The sequence below is a fragment of the Chaetodon trifascialis genome, chromosome 4 (assembly GCF_039877785.1).
Source record: "Chaetodon trifascialis isolate fChaTrf1 chromosome 4, fChaTrf1.hap1, whole genome shotgun sequence".
Taxonomy (NCBI): Eukaryota; Metazoa; Chordata; class Actinopteri; order Chaetodontiformes; family Chaetodontidae; genus Chaetodon; species Chaetodon trifascialis.
Genome location: NC_092059.1, coordinates 27782074 through 27797700, shown reverse-complemented (window position 1 = coordinate 27797700; position 15627 = coordinate 27782074). Strand labels below are relative to the sequence as shown.

General features: G+C 41.6%; 1 protein-coding gene across 6 annotated transcripts in view; it reads left to right on the top strand.

Annotated features, from left to right (window-relative positions):
- mcf2l2 (MCF.2 cell line derived transforming sequence-like 2) overlaps nucleotides 1-15627 on the top strand; it is a 130805-nt gene that overhangs the window by 70762 nt on the left and 44416 nt on the right. For all 6 annotated transcript variants that reach the window (XM_070960721.1, XM_070960716.1, XM_070960717.1 and 3 more), the window contains exons 16-18: nucleotides 6158-6224; nucleotides 7370-7485; nucleotides 13232-13301. In XM_070960721.1, coding sequence (XP_070816822.1) covers nucleotides 6158-6224; nucleotides 7370-7485; nucleotides 13232-13301 — 253 coding nt within the window. The remainder of the gene's footprint in view (nucleotides 1-6157; nucleotides 6225-7369; nucleotides 7486-13231; nucleotides 13302-15627) is intronic.

Sequence of the window (15627 nt, the reverse complement as noted above, 5' to 3'; positions counted from 1 at the left end):
AGTGGTCAGGCAGTCAGTTGGAAACAAGCTGATAATTTCCAGATGATCTTATTTGTATGTGAAGCTGGAAGTGCTTCTTCCTTCTTCCCGCCTGCGATGTCAGTAATAGTCCTTGCACAGGAAACGTATGAGGGTGCACGGTGAAAGCCACGTCTTAGTCAGAGTCAAGTGAACAAGTGGCTCCGTTAACTTGTAGCAATGATGACAAATTCCCTAATTTTACCAATTGATATGGGTGAGTAAAATGTAATCAAAGGTGATAGAAATGATGGCCAAATATACAAAAATGGGGCTCAAGTTGTGGTACACTGATGAATCCAGTCTTTGCTCAGCTTGATTTCACCAAACTAACTTGAGATGTCTCCTGTGAGGATTAATGGTCTAGTGCTGTCAGGTGGTTCAGAGCAGGATACTTGTCATTGCATATCAAACGTCCTATCAATGTCATATAGAATGTAAGTCGTTACCATTCTGCTCCTGAACAGTCCTGACCTGAGCAGAAGTTACCAAAAGGTTTGTTCCAGTATGCCATGATTATTCATTTCTGTGCACTCCTGCAGAGCTACTCACTGCATGTCAACGAGTGAATGTACTGTAGGCATTCTTCAAGTAAAGTGAACACACATTTGCATGCTAAGAAAAGGTCAATGAAGAAATTGAGACAGCAGAGGCAGGTGGACATGAGGAAAGATGTCATTCAAGCTGGCTCAAGGAAATCACTGAAAATAACTGAATTCAGTTTGTGAGAGTATGTAAAAGCAACATCTCACACACTCAACATCAGCTGCTGTGAAATAAGCTCTTTACTTCTACCATGAATGAAGCTCCACCACCATCAGTCCAAAAGTGAAACTTGTTAAATCAAGTCTGGATTAATAGCTTCCACGTTTTGTGAAATATCTCTTTTGGACACAGTACTAGAAATGATAGCAGTGTTTTCTGTTCTGTCATCAGTAATGCAGGCTTGACCTGCCGTCTGCCTTATAGCACTGCAGATGAAAACAGTAAACATATAGCCGGACTTGTTGGCTCTGACTTGCAGTAACACTAGTGTGTCCTAGAATATGGTGGAAACTGGCTATTTATGTGATCAGTTGCCAGATTTCAGCATAAATCACAAAAAACACCCTGTGCTCTCGATGAGCTCATGAGAGAAAGTTGGTTTCCCGTCAGTGCATCTCTGGAGCAAGCTGTATACTGAGTTATATTTTTTAAGAACATTCTTTTCTGTTAGTTTTATTCTTATCCTCATTCTTCTTTGTAACATGTTTATGTGTATGTTTAACCTGCTGCTGCAACAAAAGAATTTCTATATTGGGATCAATAAAGTAAAATCTGAGGTATTACTTATTATTATATTATTTATTATCTCTCATTTCTCTAATCAATCTTGTTATTGTTATTATTCTTGTTATATTTGCTGTTACAATGGCATAGAGTTATAGGTTCGTCATGGTCCTCACTCACTTATGACTCTTCAGGAAATGAAACCTGCCAAGTTCTTGTTAACTTTTACAGAGGAGCAATAGAAAGCATCCTGACTGGAGACATTACAAACTGGCATGGGATGTGCACGGCCCAAGACAGGAGGGCTGAGCAGTGGAGCGTTAAATCCACACAGAACATCACTGGAACCCAGCTACTGAGCATGAGTGATACCACAGAGGGGAAAATACTAAAAGACAATAACGAGCCCAGCCACATCCTGTTCATCCACAGCCATGACACCAGAGACTCTTCAACACATCCTCTGCACCCCAACATAAATGACTGATTTCTTGACTCATGAATTAGTCATACATTTATAGAATTTTTGTTTTCCTGAGTAGCAAATACAGCCAGGGTTATAAGCTTTGCTTTGCTTTGCTTTGCTTTGCTTTGCTTTGCTTTGCTTTGCTTTGCTTTGCTTTGCTTTGCTTTGCTTTGCTTGTAAAGGATGGGCCTGGCATCCTCTCAGCAGAGATCCAGTGAAAAAGTGCTTCCTTGTTTGACTTCATCATCACGACACTTCCAGCTTGTTTTTTTTACCTCTCTGTCAGTCTACTACTGCAGGCTGACACCTTTAGCGTAGAACACTGGATGGTATTATAGACTTCATTCAGAGCAACACCCTCCCGCACACAGATACACACATACACACTGTGTTCCTGACTTACCGCCTGTTTTTGAGTCCAGTCCATGTGTGAGGTACAGTACAGACAAAGCCCTCTCCTCTGCTCTGCTGAGCCCCTGTAAACTCTGCTTTTATCCGTCTACCTGTGACACTTACTGTCTCTGCCTCACGTTTTACAATTGCCTCTCTTTTTCTTTTGCCATCTCTGCTTTTTTCTATCACTTTTTCCCCTGTCAGACACGATACTCCACTTCATAAACTCATCCGCGCTTCAAGTGTTGCTCTGACCGCCCTGACGGTCTCGGTGCGTGAGAGAGACTGTGTGTATGGAGTGGGTGGGTATATCTTGTAGAGGGGGAGGAACCACTGGCCTCTTTAATTCCCCTTCACTCTATCCCGCCTCCCTCTATCTGTGCTCCTTTTCAGGCTGTATCGTATTTATATCCACAAGCACTTGGAGGAATTTCAGTTTTCTATGGGTGAATGTGTCAGATAATTACTTCCCAACAGTTAGAGCGCGCACACAGGAAGTGCAAAGAAGCATCACACAAAAGCTGAAATTATCACTGTCTTGGAAACACTCAACCAACCAGCCACCAAAACTCAGTGGAACCATTTGCAGTAGCTGACCACAGCCCTCAGCAGGTGTGCGAATAACATGCATGAAGATTAGCATTTATTGAAAATCTGTGCTAACATTAGCAAGCTCAGCTGTCTGGTTTCCACTTCCTACACAGAAAACAAAACAGGGTCTTCCCACATGTTTAATGTTAAAAAGGAACAGATTCCTAAATGTTAAATGTAGATAGTGATGTGGTATTGTTGAAAAAAAAAGAGGTTTTTTTTCTTTCTAAAAATACTGTATGTCCAAAATAAGTTTTTGGAAAAACAGAAACTATGCACAATATATGTAGAATCATTACAACTCATGTTTCCTGACACATAAAGCAAAACAATTCAAATTTCATATATAATATCATATCATATAATATTAGGCTCACTACAAGAATAATGGACAGATATTAGTCCTAATTGCCTATTCTCTGCAAATGGGACTGAGCAGCACTGTCTGAACCCCAGAGAGACACATAAACCGTTCCCTACAATCAGGCTGAAACCTCAGTGAAAGCATAAGCCTTGTCCTAAACAGGAAACTGTTAAAGGTCATTCAGCATCATTTGCACCCAAATGGAACTGTATTTGCTCTGTTATTTAAATTTAATAAACCTTAAGAAGACAAAAGATGAAATCAGTCATTTATTGAGGCATCTGTGAGACATGTGGGAGATAGTTCTGGGTATCATTTGAAATTTTGCAATAATCGTGCCAATACAATAACATGAATCAGTTTCAGCACTGATAACTTTTCATGGCACGAAAGAAGCCAAAGTATTCAAATCTTAAATGTTGTCCTAACACTGGTGGCTGGACACTCTGCCTAAATACAATAGTTTGAAGCTGGCAAAATTCAGATTTTAGATTGCTTAACAGTGGCCACTGTGGCCACAAGCGGAACTTACAGTATAACAGTAAGGGCTCTATTTTCGTCCCCACCGCAGGTAAGCCGAGGCGTACAGAGGTACGCCACATTGCAGCACAGTAGGGGGAGGTGTCGGTAGGCGGCGGCGTAAAAGTGCGCTGAAAGCTCGCCACCCCAGACCTGGTCAACTTTGTGCACCAGCGGCGCACACCGGACTTTGCGTGGCGCCCCCGCCGCGCTGGTGGTGGAAATGAAAATAGAGGCCAATATGTTTAAAGATAGTAAACAGCAGCACAATTAGAGAAGAGCTGTTAGAGGAAGAATGATTTTTCCTTCTTTAAATGTACATTTGAGTCAGGACACTCATGTCAAGGTTTTATTGCAGCAGTTTTCAGTATTTTAGCTTGATGTTGTGACTTTGCTCATGTGATATTCTAGAACAAATCTGAGTAAGCTTGAAAAGCCCTGGGCTCACAATCCCCCACAGCAAAGCATGAGATACACAACATTTAATGAACACCAGACCAATTTAAAAGTTTTCAGAATTCACATACAACTATGATAAATGCTCATTTCTGTTTTGGCATTTCTGATAGCAGGCAGCAGTGTGGTAGAGAGGATGCAAGTCTCAGAGACTGAATGAGTGTAAATGTTTGCATGGACTGCCTGTTAAGAAACATAGGTCACGGACATACAGAGTTTGTCAGTTACAGTTTACAGTCATACTAAAAGCTAAAGTAGTGAAATTAGTAATGTTCAGTAATATAGAGAACACATGTCCTCTGAATTGAATCAGCTGATACACATCATGTGCAATAAACTTAATTATAACTTCACACTGTTTGAAGGATAAGTCTGTGTGTGTGTGTGTGTGTGTGTGTGTGTGTGTGTGTGTGTGTGTGTGTGTGTGTGTGTGTGTGTGTGTGTGTCTGTGTCTGTGTCTGTGTGCATGACCGTGTGTGAAATTGTACAAATCAGTGCCAGCACTCATGTTGTGAGCATATATAAAGACAGCAGCTGTGCAGTCAGGTAATGAGCACACAAGACTAGCCCTTTGTGTCCCTGTGCTTGTGCACATTCTTAGTTATAACTAGGTTAGAAAAAAGCGCTTCAGTTACAGTCTGGGTCTCAGATTTGTAGCAATGGCAAGAGAGACACCTGAAAAGTCTGCGGATGCCCAACAAGCAAGCGGCGTTTTTTTCCATTTCCTCTATGTGTGTGTGATATAAGAGATGGGAGCATCTGATGCATTTGCTTATAGCTTTATTGACCTATTGTAGAGTACATCAAAAAGCCTCTTAGCACATCTCTTTGGGTTTGTGATAGCATATAAATTGCAGAAGTCAAACCTTATACAAGTGCCTACATGAAAAGGAGCATTACTGCCTGTACAAAGGTTGATGTTGTTTTGTGGGAGTGGTGAAGGCTTTCAAACTAGTTTGCTGAAAAAAAAAAGAGAAAAAAAGGCTCAACTCAAATACTCACCCTGCTGTGACCTCCATGAGTCTGACAATATGATACAAGTGCAATGCTAAATCAGTGGAGTACTCCTTTCAGGCTTTCTTCTGCTGCCAACTGTTGAGTTCTGCTCTACACTTTTATGTGGAAATGAATGTCTGCATGTCTGATTGAGCCATTACTTACAGCTGAACTACAATCTGCCGTCTTAGCATGACAAGAAAGTGGAAGAAACCACTGCAGATGGAAGGCTGATCCAGTTGTACTGCTGTAGTAACTGCATGCCAAGGTCAATTAGCATTGGAGGCTTTGTTTTAGTACATGTGATATTCTTCAGTATGTGACCAAACAGGCACACACAAACAGACAAACAAGCACATATGTGTGAAAAATCCCAAACTGTTACAGCTCCTGAGAACTGGACAGTCTGGACAGACAGATGGACATTGCCTTTCCTGGAGCCATGCAGCAAGCATAGCTAAAAGGTTGACTTCCTCTGGGTGGAAGGATACCAGTGCATCAATTTAGCAACTCATGAAAGATGAACATGAGCGTTCAGTTTCCCGATGACTCACAAAGTGATTTAGTCCCTCTGATTGAACATTAGGAGAAGGATCGAATTACCAATGTAGAGGAAACAACATGAAATAAAAAAGTGCAAGTTTCCGTTTTGTAATGGTGCCACATTTGTCCTTTGGGAGACAAATCCTAATGAAGTCTGATCTCACTGCTCATCCAAAATACCCACAAAACACTCTTGTTTATGAGTGTGTCATTACTGCTGTGCCACGATTGAAAAGCCATTATTTGAATTTTCATGTTGTTTTCATTAGCCAGTTAGTGGCTCTAAGTGGACAACTTCAACAACAGCAGGGTAGACTGGCTCAGGAGGCAAATGCTGCTCTCATTTGACCAAAGAGCACTTCACTGACATATTGATTGCTGGTTACTGATCCATTAGTTTGTTTGTCAGCTTGCAAAGATCCCTGTCAGACCAACACAGGATGGATGAATAAATGAATGTCTTTTCTGGAGGAAATTCTGCTAGAAGGTTTTCATTATTTGCTCTGTGTTAGAAATCACCCTGCTGTCTTCTCTCTCTGCAGACACATCATGACTGAGCTGATTGAAACAGAGAGGCTGTATGTGGAGGAATTGCAAAGCATCATGGAGGTACAGTACATCTGCTGGCTCTAGGATTGTCTTGCTTCTTTTCCATTGCCTCAGGGCTTACTTCCATTCAAAACAACTGCAATCCTGCATATTGCATGTGCTGTGCTGTGATACGTTCAGAGCTAATCTTCTAATACAGAGGCCAGTCTCTGGTCTATTACTTTTAATAGTGAGATTCATTAGACAGAGTTATTAATCATTTGATTTTCTGATTTCTGACTCTGATCTATTGCTTGATATTGGCTTTTGTCATTTCAGTAGGGAAATTCTCAATGCAAATAGTCTCCAATCCAGACATTCAATAGCACTATGACTACTGGGGCAATCCTTACCTCAGTAACTACATAAATTTGCCATTTAGTAGAAAGAACACTGCATTGGGCTGCACGGTGGCGCAGCAGGTAGTGCGGGTGCCTCACAGCAAGAAGGTTGCCGGTTCGATCCCCGGGTCAGGCGGGGCCTTTCTGTGTGAAGTTTGCATGTTCTTCCCGTGCATGCGTGGGTTCTCTCCGGGTACTCCGGCTTCCTCCCACAGACCAAAAACATGCTCATTAGGTTAATTGATGACTCTAAATTGTCCGTAGGTGTGAATGTGAATGTTTGTCTGTCTTTGCATGTGGCCCTGCAATCGGCTGGCGACCGGTTCAGGGTGTACCCCGCCTCTCGCCCATTGTAGCTGGGATAGGCTCCAGCCCCCCGCAACCCCGAAAGGGATAGGCGGTATAGATAATGGATGGATGGAACACTGCATTTGCTCTCCTCCTGTCAATGTATGTAATTCATATGACCTCCGGGGCTGAATAGGTCAAGTTTCTGTTGGCTTACAAACGCATGAAAGGTTGAACTGCAGCAGGAATGCATCGATGCTTACTATATTGATTAGATTGAACACAGCACAGTGTGTCAGTGTGTATTAGTCTAGAATTTATTCCCATCACCCATAGATGTTGATCTGTGGATTGAGTTTAACACTGCAGATGGGCAGAGGTTAAGAATCTCTCATTCTCTGATTCTCTCACACTGAAATGATCAGCTGTCTTAGATGTTTTGCTGAACTGCCAATTAATTTCTGACTAATTTTACTACCTGTTTGATTATTATTATTATTATTATTATAATACACTCCTCCTTGCCCTCCTCCCCAGGGTTACTTTGCAGAGCTGGATAACTCTGAACTCAGCCACCTCATCCCCCCGTCCCTGGAGAACAAACGGGATGTGCTATTTGGCAACCTGCCAGAGATATATGAATTTCACAACAGGTAGGTGGAGTGCATCTTGTACGCTGCCATGCCATACAATAAACTGTATCTTGGGAAAACTGATATAAGAAACAAACAAGGCTGACCACAAGATAAAATAGCATATAAAGGACTGAGAAACCACTCCACGTTAGATTAGAGATAGAAGAGAGCCAAGAGTCCCTTTCAGAATAGTATAATTAATGGTATTACTGGATTAATTTTGTCATTGGAGACTTGGTGATTATTTTCATCAGTTTAACTTGTCAAGTCAAATGCTTTCCTTAGCAAAAGTAAAGTTAAAAAACATTATTTCAGTTTCCTTTTGGCAACAAAACTTTGACATATCTCCCTATAAAGTTGTCATGGTGAACTGTTTGCACATCCAGCTGACAGAGCAACACCAGTATTCTGTCAGAATAGTGTTTGAGTCCGGTTGAGGAATGTGAGTCCAATATTCACTCTGCTTTTAGCTCAAAGGAGGTAGAGTGGGTCATCTACTGATCACAATTTTAGTAGCAGGATCCCACCTCCTCCTGTCAACTAATGTCCTTGGGCAAGACATTGAACCTCGAATTGTTCCTAGTCAGCCAAGCACCCTGCATCTTAGCTTGCTCCCATCGGTGTGTGAGAGTGTGTGCGAATGGGTGAAGGAGGGGCAAAAACCTTACAAAAGTTCAGTCACAGTTCACCAACAGCATCTGAACCTCATTCGTAGTTGTTCTTGTCTCTTTCAGTTCGACATTTTGCAGGTGAACCAGAACTACAAGGTCCTGCTATTGGATTAAAAACTGCACCTGACCTTTACTAATTTCCTACATAACTACAAACAGTGGCCATTTGTCATTGCACCTCTTTCAGTCTTGGGCTCTTGTTCCTATGTAGGTGGGGTCAGGGAGGGTCAAGGAGGGGTCTCAAGGATCCATTGTCTCATCATCCATCCACGACTCCTAGCACAGTCTAGTTTTACCTCAATCCAGAAGCCACTCTGTAGAAATATGGACTTAAGTTTTTCCTGCATACAATGGCAGCAATGCTTTGGTAAAAAGGGAAATTTCTCACAGGTTGGAAGTATTTTTTTTATTAATTTCCCCCATAAAATTGATGGTGTCAGTCTGCTAAGGTGTAAGTGAGTATAATGATGACAATTCAGAACAACATCACAATGACCACGCAGTTCAATTAACACCTCTCTAACAGTGTAATCGGTATGTTCCACAAAGGCAGAATCTTCTGTAGAAGCTTGCATGAGATTGTGCAGATGTTATTGTGCTCATCTGTACTGTGCATCTGAAGTAAGACCACACCTCCATAAATGAAATTGAAAACATTTGAATAAACATTCAGTTTTTACCATCAGTATGTGTTAATACTCTATCTGCCTTTTTTTATAAATTCTAAACATTTGTGACATAAGGGGCTCTATTTTCGACTCCGCCGCTGGCCCGGCGCAGACAGCGCTGTCGGTGCAGTCGAGCGGTGCAGACGGGCACACGGCGCATTTGGTATTTTGGTAGACCGAGGTGTACAGAGGTGCGCCAAGATGGGCGTTGCGGTGCAGTACGGGGGAGGTGTCGGCATAATGAGCCGGCGCATTGGAATTTTCGACCATTTCGGTCAGTATCTCATCTGACGACATCGCAAGCGCTTTCGGCACACGTAATGGTCACTCACCCTGACCGAATATACACAGGTGAAACAGGGCTGCGAACTAATCAATTAACATCGCTGTGCCGACCAGAAACAGCCGTGGCATCCTACAGAGCAGATATACTGCATCTATCTCAGAGCACTCGAGAGACAGAGAGAGACAGACACATGGAAAAAACGTAAGTGATGATCGTTGTCCGCTATTACCCACGTCATTTCATTCCAAATACAAATGTTATCATTGTAATGCTTAACGTTATCTACAAAGATGGAGTACATCATTGCTTTGAGGAGGATGAGGAGGAGGCCGAGGATTTACCATCTAAGGACCTCATATTTAGACATCAGAATCAGAATCAGAATCACAAATCCTTTATTTATCTCCGAGGGGAAATTGTTTTTGTTGCAGTGCTCCCTACAAGAATAGAATTAGAATAAAATTATAAAAGAAAGAAAATAGAGAGAACTATATACATAAAAAGCAAATATAAAAACAAAATATATATATATAAACAAAATATACCACAAAATATAGAGCATCATATAAAACAATATATATATACTGAGAAAAAATAAACAGTATATACAAACGGATGTCAGGAGTCATGAGTGACGTCAGTCTCCTAGAAACTAGCCATGCGCCTCGCCAGCGGCGTTCTTAAAGGTGAGGCGAGAAGCTGGTGTGATTGGTGAAGATTTGACTCGGCTGTGTCAAACCCACTCCACACCTTCTCCCCTCCCTCTTTCTGAGTTGCGCCGCTGGGTGGGACTGAGATTAGAAGGAGGTGGAGATGCGCCAGCGGCGCAGCTCACAAAAATAAAAAGTCAGGTCCGCCGCGCCGGTGGCGGAGTCGAAAATAGAGCCCAAGGTCTTCATTTGAAGTAATTATGTAAGTCAAAGAAGTTTACACAGACATTTATTTGCTGCTTTATACTTGAATGAAATGCACAAAGGTTTGTGCTCTATCTTCCACTCTGTTGCACTCACAATGAACAGTCGGCAGTCCAGCTTGTCTGTTTGCTGAAGGAGGTCTCTCTCTCTCTCTCTCTCTCTCTCTCTCTCTCTCTCTCTCTCTCTCTCTCTCTCTCTCTCTCTCTCTCTCTCTCTCTCTCCCTCTCTCTCTCTCTCTCTCTCTCTCTCACACACACACACACACACACACACACACACACACACACACACACACACACACACACACACACACACACACACAGAGCTAATGTCTTCTTAGCAATTTAACTTGAGAACTCAGATATTTGATTTAAATAGTGGGAGGAAAAGCAAATGAAACCAGGTCAAGATAATGCATTTCTGTCAGTTCCATTCAAGTCACGTGACCTCCCCTCAGTTGAAAGCAGACTTTCCCTCTCATATAGACAAAGTGTTTTTTCGACCGCAGCCAACAGCACTGATAATGTATCATAAACGGACTAAACTGTATTACATAATTAAAGAGGCAGTGTTTCCATTGTTGCTGTGGTGGTTCAATTTCCATCCTGGGTCCATATAGGTTACATTTTAGACCAGGAGGACACCTCCACACTTCTTATATTTGAAGCCTTTTATTTCCAAGAGATAGATTCAGTCAATATTTCCATAACTGTAACTCCAGCATTAACTGGTGCACCTTTAGAGCTCTGAATCATCTTTTTAAATTGCAGGATTTTTAGGGGCGTGTCTCAACTGCACAGTACCATCAGTATAGAGCTGTTGTTTTCATTGTCATTTCATTTCATTCATTGAAAATTCGGAATTGTTTAATCTGGTGATTAGGCACAAATGTCTTCCACCATGACCCATTAAAACAGTAAAATAAATAACAATATATAAAACGAGCCCTACTATTGATAAAAACAACAACAAAAAAAGAAACAATATAAATATGTCATTCAAAACTTTTCAACACACTTGACCTAAAGGGAATGAATGCTTCCTTGCATTACTACAAAATGCGGCCAAACATAGATGAACAGTGAGTGGCAGTATGGTGAGGCAGAGTGGATTGTCTACGAATCAGAGGGTCCGTTCCTAGCTCCTCCACTCTGCATGCTGAAGTGTGCTTGGGCAAGATACTGCACCCCAAATTGCTCCTGATGCAGTGTCATAGGTGTGTGTGCATGGGTGAATGTGGCTTGTGTTGTAAAGCGCTTTGAGTGGTCAGTAGACTAGAAAAGTGCTGTATAAATGCAGGCCATTTAAAATGTTAATTCCACCGGGCCTCTGTTGTAAATCTCTCTTGTGCTAAAAGCTGGTCTTTCCTGGGAGTGGATGGTTCCTCCACTCTGTTTAAAGTCAAGTTAAATGTTATTTATTCTATTAGAATCCTGTTTGAATCTTTCCTATAGAGAAAAGCAGATTAGATTTAGGTTTTGCTATTTGTATTTTCAAACAGTATGTTTCTCCTTAACAAAGAAAAGGCTTTGAGGATGAGACTAGACTGATGAGTTTGGATATGCAGTCTTGACCAAAGAGACTGGAGTGTATTCTTCACCAAACCAAATAAAAATCAGGACAATAGCCTAAACCCTGATACAGTATCCCCTACAATTGATGTTTCAGTCCTGAAAGGGAATAACCTGTAATCCCTGCAATGTCACAGCAGTTAGCCATGCTCCTTGGCTTTGGAAATTAATATTGTTATGTATACCTATTAATATTATTACATACACCTATATTAGCTATGTATACCTAAGCTAATATTGGATGTAGTGTTGCTATTCATTTGAATATGCAAACATTTAATTTGAGCCGACAAATTCAATGTTTTATTAGCTTTTTATTGCTAACCCATGCAATGTGCATGGGTCAAAAGAGAGATACCAGCTATCTAATTTATGACCCTTACACACCAATTTCAGCATGTCGAGCAATCCAGAACTTGACAGACCAGCTATGTATAGCTAGTTTAGGTTGCTTAGCTACAACTGGACAGTCGCTGTTCATGAGAGCAGTTTAGCCAACAGACAATTTGTTCTCACAAGATGGATTTCCTCCGGTTTGCCATTTAATGCAGATTAATGCAGACAGCATATAACAAATAATCAATATTCGTTGACAGGAAAATTGAACTTTTGTGACTCACCAGCCAGCATGTTGACATTTGAGCTGTAGAGCATGTACTTCATGTGCAACAGAATCATCAGTGCTGACGAGCTAGTTATTCACAACAACAGTCAACAAGCAGAACAATTCAGAAACATCACAGGTATTCCGGGCGGATTAGACTCCCTAAAGGCCTGAACCAAAGAGTTGTTCCTCCATTCACTCCACTCCATTTCCTCTCTCTCTTGCTTCCTGTTTTGTCTTGCCTGTTTTCTCTATCTCTCTGTTTTTCTCTCATTCTACTTGTTAGCACTGCCTCGCATTTCTTTCTACAATAACAGGTAAAAGTCTGAAGGTGGAGCCATCATTAGACCGCCTGGGATTATTTCCACTCCTTTAGATTCCTTGGTTTTAAGTTTCATAAAATAAGGGGCCAAGACCCAAACTGCTATTGGCCCATTGGTTTGAAGAAGTCCATCTAATATTTAGTAGTGCACTTCCATAAAGCTGAGAGACTTAAAAGAGACAGATTCAAACAGAAAGGTAAAAATGTAAAAATCCTCACTTTTTTCATTGTTTCAGGCTCTAGGTCAAAACCGAGATTACCTTGATGACATCACTAGGGTTATTTTTTTTTTTGACTTGACAAAGCTCCTCCAGAACCACAGAACACATTATACAACTGTATTCATTTTGTATTCGTGTTGTATTCTGTATTCATATGTAAAATTCCTTTTAATAGGGTAACATGTTTTCACTTCACGGCAAGATTTAATTTGCCAGAATATTTAATTGATTTAAACAATGGCACTGTTAATTGGTGTTTTGATTTACTGGCACACTAATATTATGTTTGATAATGAGTTGGAGGCCAACTTACCCAAGAAAAATTAATGACGACAGCAACTAGACTGAAGGAATGTCCAAGTCCTTGAAACTAAAAACTGCTTACACAAGTTAGTTTATTGGCTTTGTCCGCTGAAGCATTAGGTAATATGGCTTCCAGCTCGCCAAAGGAAAATTACAATGTGTATTGTGTTCTTATTATTCTGTTTGTTCATAAATTACCCGTAGGACATTTCTGCGGGAGCTGGAGAACTGTGCAGAGAAACCAGAGCTGGTGGGAACCTGTTTTCTGAAAAGGGTAAGTAGCTTAGAAACAGCAGTAGAAAGTAGCTAAACACATTTACCCAAGTACTGCTCAAGTGAATGTGCTGATGTACGATGGGAGATGCCCTTGGAAATCACCCTGGAACAGTCACTCGCTTTCCTTAAGGAAGAAGGGGGTAAGATATAGTTAAAAGAAAGTTGGATGCTCTCTTCGTACCTCAAAGGAACTTGATCTTTGAGAGGGTAAGGTTTAACCTGTGGCAGCTAGGAAGTCAGCTGACAGCTTTCACACAGCGCTACACTGCCACTGCTCTAGTGTGACTTAGGCCCAAAGTATCAAAAATACAACTACACCAATATGAATGCTGATACAAGTAGCCCATCTCTTCAATCAATTGACCTTTTTCAGAAACATTTTTGATTATATTTTTCCCTTTTTCTTCCTTTTCTTTTCTTCTCAGTCATTTCTTTTTACTCTTTATCTGTATTTTTCTGCCCTTTTCATAAACCCTTATCTTCTTTTCTACTGGTTATGGTACAACTTGAAGCACTCGATATGCAGTGGCACTTTGCATTTCTCACATCTGTAGGTAGTGCATTTGTCACAAGGACTGGTTTGTTGTGTTGATTGGCCAGTGAGAAGCATAGTGATATCTTGCCTGATCTTGAACAGTTAGCAGCCAGAGGAGATCTCCTTCCTGAGCTCGCTGGTTTTGTGCCAGCAACTTCTCGTCTTCAGTCAGAACCTCAGAGGTTCCCCAGGATAACTTCATGAAGTCCTTCTGTAACTTGAATGGGACATCAGATGATTTTTGCCTCATTGTTCCAGGGTTAGGAGTGCAAGTGAAGTAAAGAGGTTGTCATGACTGAATTTGCAACCTTGAGGCAGCTGAGTTTGCTCTGCAAGACAGAGTGACCGAACAACACTGGGTCCCTGACCCAACCCAGACTCAGGGAGGAGAATGTTGGATCCAGCATATGGCTCCACGTGATACATTATACCACTGGATGAGGCAAGGCTCCATATTTTGTACAAAAATGGATTTGTTCACCTCTCATGAATTGCTGACATCCATGTCAGCCATAGTATGGGATCATGCTCTCATCCACTGACAGCCATTCCTGAAATGGCATAACTTTGTATGACTGATTGAACTCGGTGAAGATGGGCCTAACCTTGAAAAATGGGTCATCATTGATCTTTGTGTTGTCAACCACATGAACTGAAGCCATTAGAACACAGCAGAAAGTTAGTTAGAACAAGAACTAATGCTACAGTATGTATTGCTAATGCTAACAATGGCTAATGTTACAGTATGGCTCACTAAGCTGGAACCATAGATGCATATATAAATACTGGACAGCCATCCTTTGGTGGCACGGTGGAACAGTGGCAACACTGCTGCCTTACAGCTGGAAAGTCCCGGGTTTGATTCTCACCTGGGGCACTGAGGGCGTGTCCTCCTCCATGCCTTCGGTGCCTGCTGCCCTTATCTTGCAGAAAGGGGCCTTTCTGTGTGGAGTTTGCATGTTCTCACTGCACATATTTCATTGAGAACCTTTATTATTTCAATATTTGTTGGAAATACATTAATACATAATTCAGTAACATTTTTAGAGCCTTATTACGAAGAAACAATTTTATGGTCATTATTGTGACTATTGGGATTAAACGGGTTAAAGCAGACATCTCCAACATGCAGTTTGACACTGCACATATGGCAGCGCACCCTCAACGCATACAAAGCCTCAATACAGACAGACATTCAAGAGAACGCTGCAGGAAGGACAGATACAATGCAGAAGATGTGGAAGCGCAAGAGAGCATGGTCTGCAACAATGTCCAGCAAGAGAGGCACCGCTGCAAAAAAAGCGACATGCCAGAGTGTGCACAAAAAAAAGCATGAACATAGCTACAGTGACTGAGGATGCTGCTGACAAAGTCTCACTGTCAGCTGATGCAGATTGCAGTTACTGGATGACAGACATAAATGTGGACAATTGCAATACAGTGTTCAAAATCAACAACAAACCAGATGCCACCACAGTCTCAGACTGGGACCAGTTTGGCTGGCTGGTGAGGCCAACAAAGATTCTGCAGGGGCCGTGAGAGCTTTTCAGTAGACTAGGAAAAATGGAAAGTGAGCACAACATAGTACTGAAGCCATGGGCACAGCCTTTTTCCCTCGCAAGTGTGCACCTATGGTGGTGGTGCCTAAATGCACAGGTACGGTGAGACTATGCATTGACCTCACTGAGCTGAATAAATTAGTGATGAGAGAGAAGCATTCTCTTCCTTACACACCTTCAGACAGTTCACCAAAGTGTTTTCAAAGGCAGATGCCAACACAGGATTTTGA